Source organism: Pteronotus mesoamericanus, unplaced genomic scaffold (assembly GCF_021234165.1).
Source record: "Pteronotus mesoamericanus isolate MK-2021 breed Mesoamerican mustached bat unplaced genomic scaffold, CSHL_Meso_final scaffold_232, whole genome shotgun sequence".
Classification (NCBI taxonomy): domain Eukaryota; kingdom Metazoa; phylum Chordata; class Mammalia; order Chiroptera; family Mormoopidae; genus Pteronotus; species Pteronotus mesoamericanus.
In genome coordinates this window covers 8,297,146-8,309,601 of record NW_026555311.1, presented here as the reverse complement: position 1 = coordinate 8,309,601, position 12,456 = coordinate 8,297,146, and the positions used below count along the sequence as shown (strand labels likewise).

The 12,456-nt window shown below is 31.2% G+C and overlaps 1 protein-coding gene across 1 annotated transcript in view; it reads right to left on the bottom strand.

Annotated features, from left to right (window-relative positions):
* The window catches only part of TBCK (TBC1 domain containing kinase), a 173,375-nt gene that overhangs the window by 127,061 nt on the left and 33,858 nt on the right, over positions 1-12,456 (bottom strand). The window contains exons 4-5 of the mRNA XM_054591648.1: positions 7,030-7,144; positions 5,528-5,601 (exon numbers count right to left, since the gene is read on the bottom strand). Coding sequence (XP_054447623.1) covers positions 5,528-5,601; positions 7,030-7,144 — 189 coding nt within the window. The remainder of the gene's footprint in view (positions 1-5,527; positions 5,602-7,029; positions 7,145-12,456) is intronic.

Sequence of the window (12,456 nt, the reverse complement as noted above, 5' to 3'; positions counted from 1 at the left end):
TATCCTTCAAAGTCCTGTCTGTCTCCCTCCCTCCCTCCCTCCCTCTCTCTCTCTCTCTCTCTCTCTCTCTCTCACACACACACACACACACACACACATGCACGCAGTTGGAATTTCTAGTGAAATTTGATCAAATGTAGAGACAGGGTAGGGAGAACTGGCATATTTCCAATACTGACCCTAACAATCTGTGAATATGATATATCCATATATATTTAGGTCTTTCAAAAAAGATGTATTTTTTCCCACAAAATTATTGATTCTACCTGATTAGATTCTTGTTAGGTATTCCATATTTTTTTGCTGACTTATAATTTTTGATTTAATTTTGTATCTAGCAACCTTGCTATATAGTTATTAAGTCTAATAATTTTTATGAGGGTGCTTGAGTAGTTTTTATGGATAATCAAGTGAATAATGACATAAAATAACATGATGCCATATAATAATATTGTTAAAATAATAAATTTAAAAGTAGAATCTAAGTAAAATTTGTATTTAAACAAATTTATGTGTTACCTTTGAGAAGTCTTAGTATTAATGTCACAGTAGCTTATCGCTCAACCAATGAGGCAGTGCTAAGGGGGCGGGCAGAGTTGGGTGGCAAAGAGGACTGACGGGAGTGGGGGCAGCACTCAAGAAGGGGCAACAATCATGGATGGTGAAGGAGTGTACGTATAGCATAATAAGGCTAGAACAAGGAGTGCGGGGCATATATGGGAGAGAGGCAGAGGATCAGGGAAGGAAGGAACATGGGACTTTGTACACTGTGTTAAGAAATTTGGATTTTTATGCTTTAGTGCTATACTGTCCAACATGGTAGGCACTAGCCACTTGTGACTATTGAGCATTTGAAATATGGCTAGCCTGATTTGAAATGTACTGTAAGTATAAAAATATACACTAGATCTGGAAGACCTGTAAAAAAGAAAAATAATGTAAAATATCTCAATAATTTTTATATTGATTACATGTTAAAATATAATTTTGGGGTATATGGGTTAAATAAAATATATTCCCAAAATTAAAAAAAAGAAGGGTTTTCCTTGACAACAGAAAAAGAAACTCCCTGAAATGTATAGCACTGTAATTTAAAAAGCAATGAATTTAACCCTTCATTACAGATTTGGTAGAATTTGTCTGAGTCTGGTCTCAGTATCTCTCTTGGGAAAGGCAACTTTTTCTACACTTCTGTGATTGGTGTTTTCAGATTTTTAAATACTCTTTGGGAATTTTGGTAATTTGTATTTTCTCTCCAATCAACCGTTTCATCCTAGTTACTATATTTTGGTCATAGTCTTCATGAGAATTTGATGTTTAATTTCAGTATATTTCATTGAAGATACATATTTGTATTTATCAAGTGCAGGGAAATGCTTAGTAGAAAAATCCAATGGTAAAATATATTGAAATTGGTAAGAAAACCATATTACATTAAAAAAAATCTTCCTATAAGACTAAAACTCTTTTTTTTCTGATAGATTCATGATATATTTCATGAATAATTTCATGAGCCTGAAGTTGATCTGGTAAGATGGAAATTATTTCTCCTTAGGCTCTCCGTAGTATTTTATTAGTATCTTTCTTATGGTTCTCTAGTGGCTATCAGCTACTTATTTTACCTGTTCTATATTTTATGTAATAGGCTATACACAATATATAATATTACAATTTTGAGTTTTTATGTTTATATTTTTTAATATACAAAAAATTACCTCTCATATAAATACACTCCTTGAGGGTACTGGTGTATCATTCTTTCTTATAAATCCTCAGCCACTATCAATGAAATTTAAGTATAAGATATGCTCAGTATACTTTTGTTAGTAAAAAGAATATTTATTTTTTAATTGAATTAATAGGGGTAACACTGGTTCACAAAACCATACAGGTTTCGAGTGCACAACTCAACAAAACAGCACCTGCACACTGCATCGTGTGCCCTTTGCCCAAAGCAAAGTCTCTTTCCATCCCCTTTCGTCTCCCCTCTGCCCCCCCCCGTGTACACCCATCCCCTTGTGCGCCTTGCTATCACTGTACTGTTGACTATGTTTCTATATTATATATACATAAATGTTTTTTGCTCAATTCCTTTTCAAAATGCCAGTTAGGACTGTCTTACAGACAACAATTTAAAAAGCAGATCATACATAAGAATCAGACTTATCAGCAATTGTTAAATTTGAATCCTGCTGACTAGACACAAAAGGAAAGAGAACAGCTTCAGAATATAAATGAAAAATGAGTGAAATTCTGCTCTTTTTGTTGCATATATGAATACCCTTTCTTCACTTATTGTCAAATTTAGTCATGAGCGCAACCATCTAGATTTTGATTCAATGATATTAGATTATGCCACCCTGTAATAATGACATTAATCAAAATATACTTACATATATGTAACATCTATGTAATAAATATAATGTAGGCACTCAACTATTACTTCCATTTCTCTTACTGTGTTTTTCTATACCCACGTTCTCACAGTATGATTGTCAATACTTCTTATTTATTTGTAAATTATAAGTCAATTAAGTCAGGGAATATAACTAAAATAGGCAAATTAGGTTTTTTAATTTCTTTCATTTTAATATAATCATGAGGGTGATATTAATATTTTCTTTTAATTTCTCCATGTATTTCTCTCATTCACAAATTTGTGTGTTATTTTCCCCTAAGATATTATACTCCTCTTCTACATGAGTATGGGATATTTCTGGAGACAGCTGAAGACTAGTGGAAATAGGCTAGACTTGATAAAATAATACCTGTAGTCTATATTTCAGTCCTAGCACATATTCTATATGTGATTTGGGTTTCTTAATCTGTAAAATAGAAATAATAATGCCTGCGTAATTAAGCTGTTATAAATGTTTGTGAATATATAAATGTAAATACATTAATAAAACTAGAAAATATGACACAATTGCAATATTGCACTTATATCATCATTGTCATAATATATCCAGAAAAACTGGTCATTTTCAACCCCAATTTCCAACTTCTAACCCAAAAAAGAATATATGGGTAGTAAAAAGTCAAGCAACACTATAAGTAAATTATCACACCTAAAACTTTGACTGCTGAACTCTAGAAGCATAGGTGGCCCTTGCTCCAATCAAGGGCTGATTAAATTAATAAAAACAATAAGCCCTGAGATTGTTTTTTAATGTAGAATATCTCTTTGTAACAAGTATTTTTCCTTTAACATAACATTTTAACACTCAAAGAAAATTACCAGAACCTTGCTGTATGACTGGAGAGGTAAATATAAGTGGCTTTCATCACCTGTTTGAAGTTTAAACAAGGTATTAAGCTACTGGCCTGCTAAAATGAATGTCCAATTCTAACTCTTTATAATACTTTGAAACAGATGTTAACATTTTACTTTGTTATTCCTCAATATTTGTCTTTTGAATCAACTGCAACCTTCTTCTGGTATAAATATTTTCTCTCATGCCTTAGCTTTTTGATCACTTTATTTTTCCTGGCTAGTGTTTCACATTTTGCTCTTTGATACTTTCTGTTCAGACCCTTTGGGTCTGAGACTTCAAAGTAAGCCAGACCAAATGGCAATGTAAGACCAATTCCACCCAAGCATTTTAAATTCAAATGTAGTTCAAGAATGCTTGATATGTTTCAAGAAAAATCACTTCCTTTTTTCTATTCATCACTATAACCTAAAGCACCTTTAAGTAAAAGGCAAAAAATAAAAGTAATTCTTGTTTATGTTATGTGTTTGGAGTTCTCTCTCACACAAATTAATTTAGACAAAATAAAGGAGCAGTAGGAATCACATTTACTATAGGTCCTTAAAGCTACTTCAAAAGGTAACTATCACATATGATGAAGATACTAGAGAGTTATTGTGAACTTATTTCTATTACATTCAAAAGTTGTTTTTAAACAAATAGTGTATGTTATTTTTACAAAACACTGTTTTAGTACTTGTAACAACAGTTACTTGTTGCCTATGCCCACAAGTTTTGAAATGCAAAACTTTAAAAATTATGAATTTATGTACCTTCATAAATAGGCTAGCAAAACAAAAAAAGAATCCCAATAGACCTTGAGCCTCTTGAGGACAGGAACCTACTTTATTGATTTTGTATATTCAGCAGGCAGAAGAGAAGGTGCCGAATACATATTTTCTTAATAAATAAAGGAAAGAATGATTACACAGTTTATTTATTTTTTATTGTATTTTTTTCCATTATCATTTAGTCCCCTTATACCCCCCGCCCCTCTCCCTCCCTACAAATCACCACACTGCTGTCCATGTCCATGAGTCCTTTTCCCTTTTTTGCTCAATGTCCTAACATATCTAATTTTGGTAAGAAACCTACAATTTGACCTTTAAAGATAAAAGGGTAATTTATAAATAAGACCTATTTTAAAACACATAATTATTTTTTTAAGCAGATAAATACTCCATGACTCTGATCCATAGTTCTCAATAATGGGATGATGACACTGATTTCAGAGAGTTCAATCAGCAAAACACAAATGGATACAATTAAAAACTACCACCCAGCAACTGAAAAATATGATAAAGGTTCCTAGTTTATATAATGGTATTATATTAACATTAATTTCCTGGTTTCAATAACTGGTTTGTGGTTATATAAAAAAATTCTTTAGGAAATACAAGCTAAAATACTTAGGGGTAAAGGCTATTTTAGGTACTAATTACTCTTAAATGATTAAAATATATTTATATACACATACATATATAGGAATTAAAAAAAGAGATAAAGCAAATGTAGCCAAATATTAATATTTGGGGAATCTGAGTAAAGGGTATACAGGAATTCTTTGCACTAGTTTGTACCTAAAATAATGTCAAAATTAAACACTCAAATAATAAAAGAATTATATTATTTAAATGTTTAAAAAGCAATCACACAATAAATATGATACAAAGATCTATGTCAAAAGCAGACATTTGAGTGCAGGATGAAAAAAACTTTCATTCTTTTCTTAGAGGACAACATTAACATGAATTTCTATATCAGAAGTGATCAAATAAAGCTCTCAAACACAGACTTTCAGGCATAGAATCTATCCCATTACTTCTGAAATTTACAATGACTCATTTGAGTCTTAAGATACAATTATACCTTAAAAAAATAGAGAAATTCAGAAACAAAAATAAAATGAGAGCAATTTTTCTCAGTCTTTTGAGGACACACGGTATCACTAAATATTTAAGAATCTGGTCAGGATTCTTGACTCACATTTATCTAATTCTGAATTAAACAAAATTAATTAGCGAACATATAAAGTAAGCAAGGTAAATAACGTGTCAGCCTCTCTGTTAATTCATGAAAGATCAAAATCGCGAAACTTTTGGGTGCTGGGAAAATTCGCTAGCTACTCTTTTAAAAGTATTTGAAAAATAAAGTTATGTTGATAAAGTAAAGCTAGTTGCACATCAAAAGGTAATGTCACCAGTAATTAACAAAACTCACATTTTTATCAAAGATTATAAAGTTTAAGACAGAGCTCAAAGAAAACATATTCTTACCCAATTGGAAAATCAACATCATCGCCATGAGCTGTCATATGATAAAGTCCAAATTTAGACAATTTAACATGTCCCTACAAAAGTAAAGGAAAAAAAATCACTCTGAAGTATGTTAATATTACTGGTAGGGAAGATTATCATTATACATTTTATAAGTGAAGAAACCATCATATGGTCAGATACATTAAAATATATATTAATTTACCATAATTTTATTAAAAACTATTTCCAAATGTTTGAAGTTTTCTTTATATTTCTTACAAATATAATCTATGTATATACATATACATTCATATTTATATAAATGTACACATACATGTATGTAAAAATTTATGTACACACATGAACATAAAATTTTTGTTTTTCATATTTTCCAGACTTCTTGACAACAGCAAGAAAAGCAAAAGTCTTCTCATTTGCTGTGAATCCTTGCTTAGACTATTTTGTGGTAACATTCACAAAATATTTTTTTTCAGTGAGTTGCAATTCCATTGACAATGTTATAATTTAACCCAGACATGGGAGTTCTTAATTGAAAAGATCAGGCCCCAAATCTTCAAGGTATTAGTGAATTTGCTAGATTTCCAACAATTTTTGATATTGTTTGAGAATTATCATAATGATCACAAAACTGAGGTTCTTACTAAAAGGCAAATGTACTTTATAAGTCTCTTAAATTTTCCCTTTTTTAGATGTTTAAGATTAAAACATTAAGTTGATTTCAGAATTGGTTTGTTTTTTTCCCTCAGAAATTCATTCCTCAGAATTATAAAACATTTATATTTTAAAGCAATTCACATTGGCTAGGTACCCTACTACTGTAAGTATGAAATGAATAAGCACCACTTTCTCTTGTGATTTTTAACATAATAGGGTAACTGTACAGAAAATTTGGAAAAGAATCAAGAGAAAAAGAGTAATCCCATTTTCACATGCTTATGAAAAATAATGAAGTTATGATTATTCCTGAAAATGTACCACTTTGCAACCTATAATTCTATTAGAAGGGTTGAGTAGCTTCTAATTAATCACTCATAGTATAGAAGCAGCACTCAAAAAAAAAAAGCTAAGTACCTATGAACAACTGGAAAATGGGGAATAACATAAGAGAAAATAGGGACAAAGTATAAAGAGGAGAAAATGCAATGCAGTTGTGCTATGAGGAAAAATATTCTATGTAAATTGAGCGGCTTTCTTAAGATAAAAGCAAATTCAGGAGGGGTGGATTAAGAAGCTTCAATACATATTTTTTAGAAAATAAATGAAAGAAACAAACATGATGTTAGAAACTGACTCTTAGAAAAAAAAGCAATGCATGTGAAACACACATGGATTTATATAATTTATACTTGTTTTTTCTAACACCACAAGTACACCTTTTCATTATGAATATTCTGAAAATATATTCTTATCCTACCCTCTGATTACCTGAGTGGGCCTGATTTCAGTAGTTTTCAATCTTAAATAACAAGCAAACATTAATGTTTTTTTTTGACAATTACCTTTCTGTCCAAAAGTATATTGTGAGGAGACAGTGCCCGATGTACTATCCCATGTTTGTTCATATACTGTAAGCCCTGGAGTACCTCAAATGCTATGCATAAAACCTTTGAATAGCTACAAAGGAAACAAAAAAATCACAGATCAATTACACAGTAGATATAGAACCTATTTTGATTAATGAAATTAGGTTTTGTGACAAAATTCAAAGTCATATTTTTATTGTTTCTCCACTACTCAGAGAAAATAAAGTCCATACATTTTCTAAAATATCCATTTTACATATTTTGAATTTTATGACTACATTAGTATTCATCTGACAAAGATCCTACCACAGTTTCCTAAAGGCTACTCTAATAGCACATTTGTTCTTTCCAGGAAGAGAATTTAATTTTGGCCTTTCCAAATTACCAGGAAACTTTCAGATATATGGTAGAACTAATTCAATGAAAACCATCTATCTTGCTCAAGAGAAAAATAGTCAAGTCCCTGAAAAATAGCTACAGTAAATTTCATAGTAGATAGACATGATCTTACTTACCATACCAATCTGCAAAGCAACCTGTAGTACTTTATGATTTATCAAAGAGTTTTCTTTAACTGTTATCCTATTCCTCTAAGCCATCTTCCACAGGGATGCCCAGTTCCTTTCTTTCTTTCCATCTCAATTTTTTTTTTTTAAATCAAACATCAATCATGTAGGGAGTTAGAAATGATCTACAGAAAAGTAGGGGAGACTCATTCAAACCCAATGCCCCACCCAACAATATTAACATTTTGGTATAAGTTTCCTTTCTACCCATTTTTTTACATTTTGAATTTACTTTAAAAGTTGATTAATATTTGCAGGTAACCATTAAAAATAATTTTTTGAAGAGGTATAAATAAGTCAAAATGTAAAGAGAAAATGTTAAGAGAAAAATTGGAATTAATAAAAAATAATCCATTGAAAAGCAGGCACAATTAAAGGAAAAAAGAACAAAAAAAGGAATAACTGGAAAACAATGAATAGATTTTAATTCATATGTACAAATTAGTATATGAAATGTAAGTTATGTAAACTAGCCAACTATAAAAAGGATTATCAGAATAGATAATAATTAAGATGTTTATATTCAGGCTACAAGAAACCCACACTAAATAAAAGACAAATTAAAAGTAAAAAGATGAAATAACAGATCAATAATTGTCATGGGCTTGCATAAGGGGACAGGTTGACTACAAATAGGAGGAAATTATGCGTGATAGACTGTTCTATTTTTAATTTTGATGATGGGTACATGACTGTGTTTGCAGAACTGACCTTCTGCAGGTTTTAATTGAATAGTACAAGTGTAAATTTTAAGGTATGTAAATTACACCTCAATAAACTGATGTTTTTAAAAAGTAGGCTGAATAACATTAAAAAAGTTGCAATATGACTCCCACCTCTAAAAAAACATAAGAAAGAATCAGAGATGAAAGACTATAATCCTCTCCTTTCATCCTACTCTGACTCTGCAGAGGTAACTACCCTTTGAAAAAGTTTCTGTTTCAATTTTTCTGGTGATTAGATTTTTATTTAATAACATCAACTCTTCACTGTGCACAATGATATAACTAATATATTTCTACTTTTTCATAATATAAATAGCTACTTTTTATCTTACCGTATTTGATAAATGAGATAAAAACAAACAACAAAAATAACCTACCCTGCACTTCTTTCTTGAAGGCTAAACAAACAAGTATATACATAGTATCACATGTAGTGATTAAATGCTAAGAACAAAAAAAAAAAAAGAGAAGAGAGGCCTCACAACAAAGGTAGATACTTATGCAGAAATCTAAAAGAAGTGAAAAAGACATGTAGCTCTCTTGGAAATGTGTGCTTTAGGCAGAAGGCACTATAGGCAAGTCCTCGAAGGGGGTAATACACAGCAATTCAAAAGGCAAAGGCCATTGCATATCAGGGGGAAAGGAGTAGGGACATTTTAAAGCATGGCATGTCTTAAAATGTCTTATTCTTGCCCTTGAACTTGGAGTTTCTCCATTGTCTTTGAGTGTTCTTCATTAATGGCAAGAAGTCTGTTGTCAGTCTGATTCTAATTTTTTGCAGATACCATGCTATTCCTCCCTGGAGGCTTTCAGGATTGTTGTTCACTTTATCCATAGATAATATTTAGTATAGTATGTCTACAGTATGGGCATTTGTGCATTTGTGCTAGTAAGCATTAGGTGTGCCCTTTTAAGACTCAAGTTCCATTAACATAGAAACATTAATAAGGAAAAGGCGATTTGTTATGTCTTTCGTTATTTTCTCATTCCACCATATCTTTTAGTTGGAACTACAGTATGCATATGAAAATTGGATCTGTTTTCTATGTCAACTTTCTGTTTTATTTCCCATGAACATGGCCTTTAGTCCTATGTACCCTAATTCCTCTAGTTGTTCCTTTTCATTGGATCATGTCCTTTGGTTATGAATATGTTATTCTTTTGAGTCTCTCTAAGGACAGTTATTAGAGTTCTTTTGATTCAGGAAGCAAAAAAGTTTATTATCTTCATTTCCTCTGGTTAATTTTTTTTTCCTCCCTTGGCTCTCTTTCTCTTGAACTAATTTTTTCCCTCAGTTGTCTGGTAATTTCTGATTATGAACCATATTTTAAAATGAAGCAATGTCAATATTTTCCATAGTCTGTAAAAAACCCCCAAAAGTTACTATTCATAAAGAAAGGTTATTTAAACCGACTGTAAACTATTCCTCTTTATCATATTATGTCCCATATTAAAGTGCCACACAGCCAGTCCTAAGCTTATAGGGAATGTGCAAAACAAGAACAATGTGGAATTTTAACAGTGTTTTCATTAGAATCTTCAAAAAATAAACCAGCTATATAAAGGAAATATTCCAAACTTAAGACAACTATAATTACATTGATAAATATGTCAATGTGAAAGAATGCAAATCCTTCCCCTCTTAAAAATGAAACTTTCCTTAATATTGATTTACAAATAAAACATAACCACCTAGTTCTTGGGTTCATTTGGTTCTGCGCTACGGCTCAAATCTCAAGTAGTAATCCCTCTGGTCCCTGTTCTTTTCCTCCCTCCCAGCCCTCGCTCTCTCTGACACAAACTTCATAAAATCTTAACAACTGGTGTTATATTTAGCTATGACACTAGAGGACCTCAGTTGTACATTATTTCAAAACAGACATCTTTCTCATGAAAATTAAAACCAAATCTTTAAAATGATGATTTTTTTTCCATTAAAAGAGTTCTAAAACAGCTGGACACAGAAGACTGCATGTTCTATTTTCTCTTTCTTTTAATAACTGATTATAAGATATAATTGGAAAATATTTGCAGGTCAAAAAGCACATTCATGCTGTTTTCAAGCTGATGAGCATATACACTGAAATAGCTTTTAAAAATTCAAACCTTAAGTTGAAGCTCATGGCATACCTTTTTTTAGCTGTTACTTGAGACTACATATACATTACAGTTAATGGACTCAGAACTCTTCAGTTCAAACCAGGCAGCAAATCAGATTTGCTTTTACCTTTTTGTACTTCTCAACATTTAATTTTATTTAAAAATATGAGGTAAGGTATAAAGAAGAAAGAACATGTTATCTTATATAATTAGAAGAAATCAGTAATTGTGAAATACTGAATACTTATTTGTTTTTAAAGATTTAGTCTTTAATATTGCAAATATATCATGAAATCATTTAAACATTATTTTGAAGTAGCTAATTCAATTTTAAAGCAACAGCATGGTAATAAGAAATTATATGCCCAATAATATGTTACAGTTTAATTGAAAATGGACTCTCGAAGAGAATTAGGGTAAGAGTATGTGATTCACACAATTAAAAATACTCATTTACTGAAGGTATACGTATCCTTCTAGTCTCTTTTTCATATTGAACAAAGAATGAATCACTGATTAATAGGTAAAAATATAATCTCATTAATATCTGGCTAAAATTGTGAATTAGACTAAGTTGTACAGATTCCTGCAATTTTTCTATATCAAAAATACCAGTACTTGTTAGTATTTCGTATTTGAATTGGGTTCACATTAAATTTGTATATTATCTAAGACAACATCTTTATGAATTTGAATTATTCCATCCAAGAAAAATAGATGTATTTCCATTTGTTCAATTCTACTTCAGTGTCTTACAGGAGTTTTTATTATTTTAAATAGTTTTACTGAGGTATAATTGATATACAAAAAAATTACACATACTGCATACAATTTGGTAAGTTTGGACATATGCATACACTCATGAAACCATCACCGCAATCAAGGTAATAGACATATCCATCACTGCCAACAGTTTCCTTGTGTTTCTTTTGTGTGTGTGTGTGCATTGTAAGAACAGTGAATATTGTAAATGTATATAAGAAAACACCAGGTAAAAATCAATGAGGAGAACTAATTTAGTCAGACTTAAAACATACCATATAGATTCTTTTTTATAATCCAAGTGTCCACTGACAAATGAATAAAGAAAATGTGATATACATATACAATTAAATATCATTTGGCCTTGAAGAAAATCCTGTTATTTGAGATGACATGCATGAACCTGGAGGACACTATGCTAAGTGAAATAAGCCTGTCCCATAAGGGCAAATACTGCATGATTCAACTTATATGAGGGATCTCAAATAGTCATACTCATAGAAGCAGAGAATGGAACGGTGGTTTCCAGGGGCTGGCAGAGAGAAGAAAATGTGAGTTATTCAATTGATATAAAGTTTCAATTATGCAAGATGAACAAGTTCTAGAGATCTGCTATACAACACAGTGCCTATAGTTAACAATAGTATTGTGCACTCAAAAATGTGGAGGTGGGGGGGTGTGTGGAGAAGGGCAAAGGGGGAAAAATTGGGACAACTATAACAGAATAACTAAAAAAATCTTTAAAAAATTTGTTAAGAGGGTCAGTTTCATATTAACTGTTCTTAACATGTGCAAAAATAAAAAAAAAGAGAACACAAGGAAATCTTGGGAGGTGATGGATATGTCTATTAGCTTGACTGTGGTGATGGTTTCACAGGTGTGTGCATATGTCCAAGCTCAACAAATGTTTACATTAAATATATGCAGTTTTCTTTTATATCAATTATACCTCAATAAAGATGTTTTTCAAAAAAAATACAAACCCCAAGAAATTCCTATCAGCCTCAAACGGTCAGGGTTTTTTTTTTCTTCTTCTTTTTTTTTTCAGTACTTGCAACATTTCCAAGAAGGGATGTTGTTCAGATTGCAAGAAACAGAGGCAAAGAAAGAGAATGAGAGGTCCAGGTTGCTGAGATAAATTTGGAAGTCACTCCTGTATAGGTGGTAACTAAAACCACACATGCTATTTCCTCACATCAATAATCCATGATATTTCTGAGGGCCACTCCACAAGCCAAAATACCCACATT